The sequence below is a fragment of the Gymnoscopelus braueri genome (genome assembly GCF_963280865.1).
Source record: "Gymnoscopelus braueri genome assembly, chromosome: 16".
In the NCBI taxonomy this organism is placed as follows: Eukaryota; Metazoa; Chordata; class Actinopteri; order Myctophiformes; family Myctophidae; genus Gymnoscopelus; species Gymnoscopelus braueri.
Window position 1 is genome coordinate 26,978,721 of NC_137616.1, and position 15,000 is coordinate 26,993,720.

At 42.5% G+C, this 15,000-nt stretch overlaps 1 protein-coding gene across 2 annotated transcripts in view; it reads right to left on the bottom strand.

Moving 5' to 3' along the window:
- The window catches only part of mthfd1l (methylenetetrahydrofolate dehydrogenase (NADP+ dependent) 1 like), a 61,816-nt gene that overhangs the window by 14,733 nt on the left and 32,083 nt on the right, over nucleotides 1–15,000 (bottom strand). For both annotated transcript variants that reach the window (XM_080452578.1, XM_080452577.1), the window contains exons 21-24: nucleotides 10,750–10,889; nucleotides 9,925–9,966; nucleotides 5,508–5,611; nucleotides 4,799–4,976 (exon numbers count right to left, since the gene is read on the bottom strand). In XM_080452578.1, coding sequence (XP_080308704.1) covers nucleotides 4,799–4,976; nucleotides 5,508–5,611; nucleotides 9,925–9,966; nucleotides 10,750–10,889 — 464 coding nt within the window. The remainder of the gene's footprint in view (nucleotides 1–4,798; nucleotides 4,977–5,507; nucleotides 5,612–9,924; nucleotides 9,967–10,749; nucleotides 10,890–15,000) is intronic.

Sequence of the window (15,000 nt, forward strand, 5' to 3'; positions counted from 1 at the left end):
GTCAAGCAAAAGATTTAATAGAGTTTGTTACTACTCACTGAGACCTTCAGTTTTAAGGACTCTCCTCCAGGCTAAAAACAGCATGCAGGATCAGTTAATCAAAGTCACAACATCCCAAACTCACTAACTCAAACCAGCTGATTTCCCCCCCCCCCCCACACCCTCAAAATTGGGTCCTGAATATTTAGGTATCCCCAGAGTTGCCAGCCCAATACTCACACATGAAAGAAGGTTGAAAAAGAACGAAGGCAGCTCACACATGCGCGAAGGCAGCGTGCAAGAACGCATTGAATTTTTCCCAATCAGGCCCCTGACCCAAAATGAGTTTGACACCCTTGGTCTAGCGCCTTCCTACATGACAGAACTTTTAACCCAATTCGAGCAGGAGCGTGGCCTGTGATTCACCAGAAGAGCCATTCTGGTCATTCCAAAGTCCAGAATGAACACAAAAGGTGACCTTTGCCACCAGGGCCCCTAGACTTCGGAATGACCTACCTGAGGAGATCAGGCTAGCAAGTTCAGTGTTCTCTTTAACATCACTTCTCAAATCACACTTTTATAGACTTGCTTTAGTCTGTTGTGTTTTTCTCTTTTTATGATTTGCGCCGATGTCTCTATATATGGACATAATACCGTTGCCTAACAACGATGATTAGCGCAGGTAGCAGTGATATATGGGCATAATCTGGACACCCACACCCACGTCTATCTCCATATGTGGGCATATGATGCGATGATTTGAGTTGGCGTCTGGCATATCCATATTTGGGATGATATCATACTCCTTGTCATTGCAGTGTTATTGCGTAGACAACGTGTCGCATCATGAATGTCCACATCTCTTTTTATGGTACATATCTTTCTTGTTATATTAAAATTGCAGTGTGGGTGTGGACCATAGACTGTGGGTGGGTGTCACAAACATAACAGAGACCACTTTAAACTAAATGTTATTAGTTTCTAGAAAACAGCTTTTTCTAAAACACTTCTAAAAACATCCAAAAGCTACTGTCCACTAATAAGCAACTATCTCAAATAGTTCTATATTTGGAAAATGAAAACAAAAATATTGAGAAACAATAGTCTTCTGAGTTCTTTTCTATTATAACCTGTTTTTTGTGTCTAATTGTAATCTCAATCAATCATTGCTTTGTCCAATTCCAAATTAAACAATGTGAGGAGCAGTCGACGTTGGTCAAATGCTTTGGAATAACCTCCTTATTAGAAAGAACTAAGCAGAATTTAGATGAAATCGGCTAAAACTTGTTTAATCCTGCTCTATGCCAGGGTGAGGGCATCTTATGTACTTAGCTCCCTCCACATGGGTTCAAATGCTGGGATTGGTCTCCATAACAACCAAGAAAGAGAAATAATGTTCTCTTTATCACAACTTAGTGATGCATGGGGCAATTATGATGTCAATGTTGACAAGGATGAGGCCGCACAGCTCTTAGCCACGATGCAGAAAGTTTAATTCGAATGAAATGAAACCTAAATTATGATGTCACCCACACATGCTAGCAGTGCCATTGCAATTGGCTGGCATGGTGAGAATTATGAATTAAGTATCTAGAAATACAAACCTACATTCATTCAGTTTTGATACTGTTTTTATCTGGTTATGCTTATTTTTATGACATGAATTCTTCTAGCTTTCAGGATTTCTTTATTCAGATCGATATAGTATTTTTCTGCACTATTTATTTTACTCTTTTATGAAATTCTGCTGTCTTTAACTAGGAGAAACATAATTTCGTTATTTTTTCTAAAGCTGCTTGCAGATGGAAAACAAATGACAAATAAAGCAATCTTGATTAAACAATATTAGACCTTATTTGCAGCCTTGACCTTTGACCTATCTGAACTAAACATTAATCATCTCTTCGAGATTCTACTGATCAGTCCCACAAGTTTCATGAAAACACGCTCATCCATTCTCAATGTTGACCATGACCCGACCTCATCGTGACTTTGATCTTTTCGACCCAAACATTTTTCAACAGACAGACAAACAAATATAGGGCATAAACATAACCAAGTTACAGTATTCTACATGATCCAACGATATGAGGAACTTTGATTTTTTCTTTTACAGCGTAATCCACCCGCACCCATCTGAGATTAGGTTTGTTTTCCTGACCTGAATGCACCCAAACTGCAGGCCCCACGGGTCACAAGACAACACAGAGATCACTACTGTGATTCTACAACCGGTCACTGTAGTCAATTCTATTACCAGTAATGTGCAAAAACGCAACAACGCACTGGTCTTTTCTACCTGCGTCAAGGAGTTTATGTGGTGTAACATAGAGCTCCTTTTTCTAAACACCCTTAACTTAACCACCTTATATACTTTACACACGTTGATCAGAGTCCCCCCTTTTCTCCCTCTACACCAAATTTAGAAGCTCACAACGTGTTGTGAACTTGTAGATCTGCTATAGAAGCGATTTTTGCCCCCAGAATTGGAGGCTAAGGTTCATGACATGTGGTTAACTCTGCGCTATTTCCCTCAACTAACCAGACCCATCCCAGCATGCTGCTAATTAAAATTAAATTCTTCCATTACTGTAATGGTCTAACAAATATGTTGTCTGGAACAGATTAGATACAAAATATCACCATTGTGGAAGTCCCCTTATGGAGCTCATAAAACATCAGGTACTGTAAGTAGAATAGCTGAGTCATAATAACGGACACTGGCCACTGATGATGCTCCTCATTGAGGGAGATGAGACCCTCTAGTCTACAGCACAGACTTTTCCCCCCCACTGTTTACAATATATTGCATGATATATTGTGAGCTATAATTTGAACTGAACAAGGTGCAATTTAAATGACTTTTCATTAAACACATTCAATATTCACAAAAGTAGTACCTGAGTATAATTCATGTGACTATCAGTTGTAATGTTTAAAATACCTTGAAAAGGTCTAAACACGCCTCATAAAGCCTCTCAAGAGTGGGACTGTTTTGGGAAAAGTCAAGGCTCCCCGACAACTCGGTTCTGTGTTATCTGAAGCAAAATCTTCACATTGAATAATCTTAAATCAGTACTCTTTGCATTAAACGTAATATCCAAAGTTTTGGAAGGGCACAAATAACTTTGCTCTGCCTCTGTGAACTTGCCACTTGAGGTGACACGAGCCCAGTGGCTTGGCCTCTTGACCATAACATTCTGACAACACTCTGTATATTGCAGTGTGTGTTAATAACTGTCAACAAGTCCCATACAATTAGCATCACAAGCCAGTGCTATTTGAAACTAATGATTAACCTAGAGGGCTTACTATAGACAAACAAGCAAGCAGCTTAATCTGGCTATGACATACAGCAGCTAGCTTTGCCAAACAGGCAAGCTGTGCAAATACGTTTCAGATCAGCAGGGCAGCATATCAAGCTGTGCTATAATGAAACATGTCTCTGTAATATTCATATATTATATATTATTTATATATTAGTGATATACTACTATAATATGTACATATTATATATATTACAGTGACCTAATATTCATATTTAATTGCAATATTGTTTGGCAATGTAAGTAGAGTGCCTGTCTGAGAGTCAGAAGGAACCCCGTTCAATCCCCCGCTTGAGCAAGACACTGAACCCCTAACTGTTTCCGATGAGCATGTTGGTGCTTTGAATGGCCTCTGCCATACGTTTGTAGAAGTGTGTGTGAATGGGTGACGGTAACACAATTACATATACTGTATGGTTACATACATATGGTTATATATATATATGTCACAGGTAGATTGGCATTCCAGGTAGATTGGAAGTGGAGCACTTGTTTTTAGGCTCGGGGCGGGGCTGCGATGCGGTGCTGCGATGTGAGAAGAGCGACGACGACAACATGGACATACCAGCCTCATTGGCGCACTTTGATAATCATTGGACTCCCCATCCACTACCACCGGGAGTCTGGGTTTGACTCCCGCTTGAGACATTACTTTTTCAAACAACCGCGGACTACTTTTTTTCGCCGATAAAGTATAGTTTTGGACCATGACGGAGGCGCTCCGACTAAGGAGACCTTGAGGCCAAGGAGTCGCGCCCGAGCGCCTCCAGGCGCGAGTGCCCGCGACGACCGGCCGATGGTCTCCTAGTCGACTAAGCGCCGTCCGAGTTATGTACCGATAGGCACAGAATAGTAAATGATGTTGTGGGGACTGCGTTTGCCCCGCTATGGTTTGCCCCAACTGCCACTCACTGCACTAACATAGCCCGCCAGCCCCGCCTCCTCAGTCTCGCCCCCTTGTTCGCGGGTGTGTGCGCGCGCGCGTGCATGTGCGCGTATGCGTGTGTGCGTGCTCGTTTGTGTGCGTGTGCATGCGTGCGTGTGTGGTGTGGGACTCATGTGTGGCTTGCATTGCCCTCTGGCGTTGGTTCTACAGAATTGCCTGGGGGGGCGGACGGGCGGTGAAAACAAGCGCTTATTTTCCATTCTACCTGGAATGCCAATCTACCTGTAACATATATATATATATATATATATGGTTATATACAATAACAGTATATATTATTATAATACATACTATAGTATATTCATAATAACATAATATACTAATAGAACAACTGTATTGTATGACACAAATTACATCTTTTTGTCAAATGACACATACATGCGATGAGGCCCAACACAACACATAGTGACTGGGTGGTGCGCCCGCCCATTAGCCAATTTCAATATAGGATTGTTCCATTACACACTTACTCCATATACCTTGATGACTGGGGCCAAAAATAGCCACATGCTCACCACAATGCATTATGAAATGACTGTGCTCTCACCTCTAGGCTGTAGAGGAACTGGAAGTCACTGGGTCTGCCGCTGGCCTCCTTCACAGCTTGCGCCAGCTTCACTGAACCTCGTCCGCCCAGCGCCCAGTGGTGGCATGGCACAGCATCAGACGCCCCGGACTCCTTGGCGATCTGACACACGAGGTCAATCTCTGCCTGGGTGTCTGTCCTGTGGAGTCAACATGGCAACTGTTATATTCGGAGGTGGCAGGTTGATAAGCCAGTTGACATGAAGGTGCTATTTGGATTAGTGCAGTGTTTCTCAAACTATGGGTCGGGACAAATTTTTGGGTTGCGGACCCATTTTAAGGGGTCATGAGTAAAAAAGATTTGCATTTCCTAGAATAAGTATTTTCATTATTATTTCAAAAGAGTTTTGAAAATCTCTCTATATATATTTTATTTTAGAATTGCCAATTATTTGTAACCCTTTTTCACCCAATTTAGTCGTTATGCCAATTAATTCCTCCCCACACACATTTCTGTGTCGTCACTGCTGTTGTACCCTACTGGCTCACCTGCCAGAGTGAGGAGCACCCAGGATGCAGCGCCTCCGTCCCACTACTCCCAGTCCCACCCAACACTCTCTGCTGACAGGTGCTGCCCCGGCCTGTATTATGTGCAACGACAAACATCTCCCACCCCGCCCGGCTTCCCTCCCCAATCTCTCTGCGAGTTATTCATAAGTTTGGCGTCTTACTTGAACACGTTGAGGGCGACCACCACCGGAACACCAAACAGGTGCGCTATCTGGATCTGCTTCCTCAGATTGCTATGGCATCCACCGGCCACGAGGCTCAGGTTCTGAATGAAACACACAGCAGACGCACGTGAGTCACCACGGATGGAAGTTCAAGAGTGCAATGACTGCTGCTGTATTTAATATGAAACCCAGACGGTATGAATCACCTCATCAAGAGGCATATAGCCGTCTAGTCACCTCAGCTGCCCAAGAAGGATAATACCCATAATAATGTTGCATTTTGGACTCAGTATGTGTTTGTGTGAGTGTGCAGCGAGACAGAGAGAGAATCAGAAGTAGTCCAAGACGGTTGTAATTGGGTTAGAGTTAGGTGTTTTTTTTAGAATACCTAAGTGCCTGTGTTCCCATTCCCATCTTCTATGATAGTTGCAACCCAGAGCGAATAAAGAAACAGCCATTTGAGAGATGAGATGCAGAGTCTGACATTAATAATACTACCAAAGACAATCCCCATTGCGCATCCTATGCATCTACTCAAGCCCCTGATTATGAAGTCTTATAGTATTAGGAAGTAATAAATATCATGCATTGAAATACAGCAGCCAGTTCGTATAGGTACGCTGGTAGCTATTATACAAAAATGGACGTACTAAATGTCCATATTTTAAGGAGTACAATTACAGCAATTCATAATAAAAAAGCCTATTAGATTATGCCATTAGTCTGTTAAGCAGTGGTGTAAAGTAACTACTGTAAGTACATTTACTTAAGTACTGTACTTAAGTACAATTTTGAGATATTTGTACTTTACTTGAGTATTTCCAATTTCCAATACTTTTACTTCTACTCCACTACATCTCAGAGGCAAATATTATACTTTTACTCCACTACAATTATTTGAAAACTTAAGTTACTAGTTACTTTGCAATTATAAATGATATTATAAAACATACATTAACCACTTTAGCCCTATTTTATACATAGGTTTATACATAGGTTATTTGAAAATAGCCGATCTACAAGCTCACAACGCGTCGCGATGCGACGCGTTGTGAGCTTGTAGATCTGCTATTTTCAAACATTTTAGTACTTTTACTTTTGGTGCTTTAAGTACATTTTGATACCAATACTTTCGTACTTTTACTCAAGTAAATTTTGAATTCTGGACTTTTACTTGTAACGGAGTACTTCTACATTGTGGTATTGATACTTTTACTTAAGTAAAACATTTGAGTACTTTTTCCACCACTGCTGTTAAGGCACAATTCTAAATGTTGCTTCCATGCCTGGTTATTAACCAGTATCTTGCAATGTTCTTTAGTGTAGCATCTTGATATTACTTGATATCTTGGTAGATTGTATCATGGTATAGTTTCATACAGTAAGACTGTGGTACACTTAAGTATAAAGAAAACATCACATGGATGCAGCGGGGACGTATCATCAGTGTTGTAGCCTGGGGTCATCGGGTGTTTCGGGTCTCACAAAAACATACACCCTCGCCCAGGTGACCCAGCCGGGGTTGATCAAGCCCCGACTTACGTCCCAGTAGCTACCCACGGTCAGTCCTCTTAGGGAAAGACAGGGCCACTCAGTCCGCTTCTCCGGAACTACTCTGCCGGGACTGGGGGAGGCTCTGGCACGTGGAGAGACTAGGCTCTGTGGGTGGCCTCCTGGCCGGGCTCCTCCTTCGTCTCACCAGGTCAAGGACCTGAGCGTTGCACCAGACTCCCCCCGATCCAAACATTTCCTTCTGGCGTACTGCAGGCTCCACTTGCGGGCTGCTTGAATGGCCCTCCTAAAGGTCTCACCGTGGATTTGTTGGGCTTCTTCCTCACGGAAGACACAGGCTGGGGCGCTAACCCATACTGCTCCCGGATGCCGTCTACATTTCGGCTGTCAACTGTCTCTCCAGTGGTCACCAAACTATTCCTGGCTGTCACGTAGTCTAATTCCTATGAGCCGCTATCAATAGAATCACTAACTATAAAGAAAACATCACATGGATGCACCTGGGACGTATCATCAGTGTTGTAGTGTTGTAAGACTCATCTATTCATTATTTTCTTATTGCATATTATGTGCATACAGTATTATGTGGGTTTTCGCCCTGGCATAATAACAGCATACACACTACGTCTGACAATAACAGGCAAGGTAGAGAAGCTTTAAAGGTAAAGTATACTAATATACTTTATAATAATAGAATATACTAATAGAACAACTGTATTGCACTACAAAAATTACATATTTTTGTCAAATGACACAGACATGCGATGAGGCCTAACACATAAAAAATAATCCAATATCGTTTTGTGTGTGTGTGTGTGTGTGTGTGTGTGTGTGTGTGTGTGTGTGTGTGTGTGTGTGTGTGTGTGTGTGTGTGTGTGTGTGTGTGTGTGTGTGTGTGTGTGTGTGTGTGTGTGTGTGTGTGCAGTACAAATCACAGAGGCATTAAAGCCACGCAGGGTCCATCAGTCTGTATTCGCTGGCTCTGTTCCTGCCAGAATATCTGGTTCTTGTTACAGGCCTTACAATTAACTTAGCCTGATTCATTATTTGCTCAGCTGAACCTGCCTGAGAGACCAGTGATTCAAGCCAGATACGAACGTGCGCCCAGACGTACGCAGCCGCGCACACACCCACACAAACGTGCACACATTCAAGCACACACACACACACACACATTAGAGTCCCACCTCCGCTCGTTTAGGGCCTACACAACCGGAAACCACATGCAAGGATTCTGTTTGGCCTGTTAATCAAATAATTGCTCTTAACCACGTTAGTGGGCGTTGTATTTATGTGCTGTATACGTATATATGTGGCTATCAGAGGAAAATGTGAACACAGCTGGGAGCCTGAGGCAGTGCAGAGTACTGACAGAAACTCTCTTAACACAACGCCTACCCAAATGCATTAAATGTGCGGAATGGAGGCAGAAATCAAAGCTTGCTGGTCCCTGCCATACATTCTTTGGCTGTAGGTTAAAACTATGATAGTAACACACTGTATGGAGAGAGCTTTTAGTGACTCAAAAGCTGTTCAGACCTGAGCTGTTGTCCACATCTATAAAAAGGTACGGCACCAAGCACTCATTGGAACCAAAAGGGCACTGTGTTGCCACCTATGGGTTCAGTGATGTATGGCTGCAATTACCATAGTCCACAACATACAAGACACTCCAACAAACATGACTTTATATTTGTGGGTGCATGTGACAAGAAATAATTTTATCGTCTGTGGCTTGCATGAGCAAATTAGTGTAAATAGCTGCATTATGACTTAAGTCATCTTGACCTTTGAGTCTAAATCAATTATGTCTCGCTCATCATCATAATGATCCAGACCCCTACTAGATCTCCAAGCTACAACTCCACTGACTCACCACAACCCAATAAATACTCATGTTTATCTTCCAGTCTCGTTTGCATCATGTGTGTGTGTGTGTGTGTGTGTGTGTGTGTGTGTGTGTGTGTGTGTGTGTGTGTGTGTGTGTATGCGCCCGTGTTTGTGTGTATAGTATATATGTTACAGGGTGAATGGAGAACCAGGGTGATTGAAGAAGGCTCGCTCGTTTTTACCACCCACCCAGCAATTCTGTAGAAGCAACACTAGACACTAGAGGGAGCCACAAGCCAGGCTTGTGCACAAGCATATATGGCCGCTACCACACACACACACACAGTCACACACACACACGCGCGTGCGCGCACGCACACGCGCACATGCTTTCAATGGACTGTTAAGATACTTTTATTGTGTTCTGCTGGCTTTTGTTTTAGTTTCTCCCTGACACACACACACACACACACACACACACACACACACACACACACAGTGATCCATGAAAAGAACTATTCTGTCCCTATCGGTTTACAAATCAAACGGCGCTGAGTCGACTAGTGGAGCGTCGGCCGGTCAGTGCGGGCACTCGCGCCCGGAGGCGCGAGGGCGCACTTCCTCGGCCTCAAGCTCCACTAAGTCGGCGCGCCGTGCGTGTGAACGCGTGTTCAGCGTTCCCCTCATAGATATTATGGTTGCTATGTGGGGGGGAACAACAAAAGACAGGTCTCCACTCTCCGTCGGCGCATCAAAGCCCCGCCTCTCCGCGCTCTCCTTCTCCTCCTCCTCCTCGGAGGAGAAGGAGAGAAGGAGAGGACGGGACGGTTTAAAACGCGAGGAGGAGGAGGAGGAGGAGGAGGCTCCTCTTCCTCGCGAGCCTCGCGTAATAACCCCCCGCATCGCAGCGCCGTCCTCCTCCTCCTCCTCACGAGCCTCGCTAATAAACCCTGTCTCGAAAAGCCCCGCATCGCCCCGAAGCCCCGTGCCTAAAAACAAGCGCTCTGTCTTCAATCACCCTGGCTCTCCAAACACCCTGTGACATATACACATAAATATATGTCTGTCTTACCTCATCTATGTACTCCTTGGGAAGAGGTGCACCTGCGGAGACCTAGAAAAACAAACAAACTTAATGGCACACAATAATAATCATATCACATCAGGGGTGTAATTTTTCATTCCCACTTAAAATATATAATAATTTGTTGGCAATTGGAATGGGCTAAATTAACGTTTTCTTTGATTTATGTGTGTGTTTGATCATGTCTGCATGAGTCATTATGATAATTAATGTAATTACTTTCACCAAGAGGAATTACAAACTATAGACTTCTAGGTAACTAGTATGAGAATTCCAGGAGGTGGGCCACTCAAGATAGATCATAAACATTTACTTGAGAGAGGAATGCACACAACTCTTTGCTTACAGATTGGACTACACCATTGGCGAGAACTATCAAATAGTCTTGTCCTTGGATGCCCTCTTTCAACTAGGGCTGGGTATTTAACCGAAAATGTATTGGAACCGATATTTAGAACCAATGACCCACTTACAGCCAAATAATCGAGAAGCGATTTGTTTTTACATTTTCTTACATATCAACAAATTGACATGATTTTTATTTTTTATATTTCTTTTAATAATCGACTAAATTGATTAGTCTGATTAACCACATAACACTGTATTATAGCTCATTGCACAATGGACAAGTGTACCCATAGTGAAAATAGCCAAGCGTAGCCAGATCCACAAGCTTGAGCTTGTGGATCTGCAATTTTCACTATTCCTATTTTTTTCAGACCGAAAGAGTATGCATATGTGTGGTTGGTTGTGAGAGCAAGCAGTTGCTAGCATACAACATTACAGACAGTCAAGTGGGCGTTAACTACTTACATTAGGTCCACCACCATGCATCTTCAGTGCTCGGACGGTAGCAACCAGCACTACCACATTAGGCCTCAGGCCTGAAGCCCGGCACTTGATGTCGAAGAACTTCTCCATCCCGATGTCTGCCCCAAAACCGGCTTCAGTTACTGTGACAGACAAACAAAGAGGGTTTTTTTACTCAACATAGGGAAAGGTCAATATACAGTGACGAACACCCCAACTACTAATACTGTATGACTGAGTGTCAATCAATGGTCTTTTCATAGCTGGTAATAACATTAACCCATTTAGACCTGTTACTCCTTTACGTCGTTATACCTTTCAATACGGGACAGCATCTGTGTCACATTAGTTGTTGCTATACTGAATAGCAACATCATTTTTTTTTTTACATTTTGGAATACAAATCTAGTTCTTAGGTCAGGATTTAGAAGCCGTTTTTAGAATCGGACTCGGGTCTAAATATGATAATTGTGGGCATGTGTCATTTGGGTATGAATATATGGATAAATGGACATCTCGTGTAAAGTTAACTTCATGCTTGCAGAAACCATAGATATATACACGTAGATACAGTACCACATTGACTGCTGCTGTTCATCGGAACCATGCATCAATGTGCCGCCAGATTGGTCGAGTTAGCTGCGCTTCCTAGTGCATGTCCTCAATTAAGATAATCATAACTCGCTGAATTTTCAACCAATTTTAAGCGGTTTAGCTCCTTACAAATGCCATGTTATGATACAGGATAATTGTTTAAATAAAAAAAAATGTCATGCCAAAATACTTTTATGTAGTAATGGTTATGTTATGGTACAGAAAAAGTTTTAGTCTCCTGGTACTTAGGACTCAGGAATCTTTCTTGCAGTGGAGTAATGACAAGTTGGCCAGACCAATGTTGTGGTGACGTTGACGTACGATCCAGTGGCCAGTATATTATGACTATGGCAGAAACACCTGCAATTGAAATGATCAGTTCCAGTTATCTTTTAAATAACTTAAATAGTTAGCCAGTCTTTTCTATGTGAAGTGTATTTTGAATAGCCTTGTCACTACCATTTAACCCCTAGCAGTGGTTAAGAATCTGATTTCTTGAGTTTTGGAACTGAACAAAACATTTATACTGACTTTCAAACATTTCGTGTGCGTGCGCGCACACAGAAATTGGCAAGGATTTAGCATACTAACTGTACCAATCCAAACATTCCTGTAATGTGTGGGAACCCTGGACAGAGGGATGGGAATGAGAGGCTGAGCCAACTAAGAGGTTAATAGTCTGTCAACTAACTTGTGTAAATGTCATAGGTAGTTGATGTACAGGTGTATGCCTTACTACGATCAACTCTTTTAGTACTGCATCATCATGACCTCGTTTGAACTTAATGGCAATGTCAAGAGCAGTATTACATTTGCCCATACTCACGCCCCCCCCCCACACACACACACACACACACACACGGTCTCATCAAGTCAAACATCTGCAGAAAGTCACAAAGCTTACATCATAATACTGTCTTTCCCAATGTCTCCTCTGGACCTAAGTAAAGTGTTTCAACAGAACCAAGGGGTGCCTGTATGCCTGATATAATATCATTGATATGATCAGCATATGGCTAGGCTCCAAGAATACTCTAATGAATAGCTCTGTATAGGTCCTTCTAAGATCTATGGACTGCTGCTCTGCTGTGTCCCACTAGGAGCACCAGAAGAGCTCCAGGCACTGAGCCCAACCTGCACCTTCGCCTCCCAGCGTGCCCTAGTCTTTCTGGGCTTCCTGACTGACCTTCCGTAGCAGCCCAGAGGAAGTTACCGTTTCCACTTTCCACTGGGCAAAGGTGGCATTCCTGTCAGAGGGGTCTGTGTGTGTGTGTGTGCGCGCGCGTGCGTGCGTGCGTGCGTGCGTGCGTGCGTGCGTGCGTGCGTGCGTGCGTGCGTGCGTGCGTGCGTGCGTGTGCGTGCGCGCACGCTTTAATAAACACAACTCACTTCTGACTGCTCCGAGTACATTTTTCTATAGGCGTGCATTGCAGCCAGTATGTGCACCACTGTTAACGAGGTTCCCTCAAACCTTTAACCGATAGCAATTTAAAATGATTCTACACTTGAGGGTGGCTTTACCATGATTATTGGCACTCCAGTGATGCTTGCAGAACTCGGCTCCACCTCGCTCCTAACCGCATCACTTTCGTGCCAATAATCACGGTAAAGCACACCTTCTTGTGTAATATTGCTTCATTCTCAAACTTGGTTATAGGAGTCGTGAGTATTGATCGCTCAAAGAGGAGACTGCTCTTCTGGCTCTTGTTCTCTAAAATAAATTAAATGTATACATTTTCACAGATTATCTAAAAAAGGGAATTGTTCCTGTCAAGGGGAATTTTCTCTGTATTGTATTGTTACTGAGTCAAATAAATAACTAGAAAAGTCAGGTCTCCGCCAGGCCGGGTTGCCTACCCAGGGCTCACAAACTTTGGAAGCCAGTGGTAGCCATTCGGATTGGAATCTGAAAAATCTGACTGATAACATTGGATGACTATGTTCTCCTCCTTAAACCAATTTCTATAAACAGGCAATATTGAGTTTGACCACAAGAGATAAGCCTCCTCTGTTGTTTGGTGAAGTGGAGTAACTCATTGCTGGCTACAGTGAATAGGGATGACAGATGTTAAAGTACTTACTATGCGGTAACTGTTTTGTGGGAAAAGGAGTGAATTTCCATGAAGAAACACAATGCTGTGTTAGCAAATTACATCACTGTCAGGCAGAAACTAGCACGTCCAAAAAACATGACTTTTCAGGAAATAAAAACTAAAAACTGTGTTCCAATGGATCTAATGTAGATTTAGTCACATGATCTAATACTTATCATTGGTTAAATATTGGTCACCCTTGACAGACGTAAAGGGTGACCAATAGCATTGATTTATACAAAAAAAGAAGGAGATACAAGGTTTTCACCCAGTAATATGCTACTTATTATGTCGAGATCCAAGAAGAGAAGAAAATTAAGCTGTGATAGAATGAGAGCGAGAACCAAAGGGAGACAAATTAAGAGAAGGATGGCCAATTACAGGACATAAGGACTTTTCTGGAAGAAAAAGACATAAGGAGTTAGAAGAGTGTAACTACTTCTGGGTATATTACTGATACTGATACTACACTCTATATCAGTGTAGTGTAGTAGACTTTTGACTTGACATGAGTAACAAATCAATCCTGTGGTATGCAACCAAGAATTTAGACAGACTTGGGGTTTGCCACAGAAAGTAGAGTAGGGCTGGGCAATATGGACAAAATCAAATATCACAATATTTGTAACCAAATACCAATTTTCAAAAACTATAAAATAGGGTTTAAGTGATTAAAACCAGGAAAAACTACATTAATGCCATATGATGGAATTATACGATCCAGAATCCCAGATGATATCTAGTCTCATATCGCAATATACAGTAGATATATTGCTCAGCCCAAGACTGAAGTGTAGCGTAAACTGGAGTGTATGTTTGGATCCCTGTGAGGTGAATCAGTGAATAGAAACCAGGGTGTACAACTTTACTGCCAAGTGACACCAAGAGTGACACGAATCCAGAGGATGTTGTAAGGAAACAAGCGTGTGAGGTTCCAGTTCTGCACGGTGACCTCAAAGTCTGTCCAGAGCCAGAGGGACAGGAGGTATGAGGAGGCATGCGTTGTTGTGAATAGTTTGGTTGGCTTTTTGGGGAGAACACAGAGCTCTGTCATGCGGGGTTACTAGCAGTCAGAAGTACTAGAAATATGCATGCACACACAACCACACACACACACAAGACTGGAAAGTAGAACGGGTCAACGTTGCTTTAGTCTCTGTACCATCATGGCACTTTGCAGTCTGGGCAAGTGTGGAATCTAGGTTTTTATTCTCTTTGATGCCACATTAAAAACCGTGCTTTACCTCAACTGAATGACCAGGTAAAAGTTGAGGTCAAATGTTGGAGGATGGAAGGTATTATTCCCATACATTTAATAACTAGATTAATTTGCCGGAAAATATATATTATTTTCAAACTGTTTATGTCAGAGTAAATATACACAGAATGTGTATATTACGCAGCGATAAAGCAACGTAACTTTTATACGGAACAAAGTCATTTCACCTTGAATAAAGGCATCAACCTGTATGAATGAGGCATCGACTTAGGGCATGGCAATATATTGATGTTATATCGATATCGTTATATGAGAAAAGATATCATGTGGAATTATATAATATAGTAA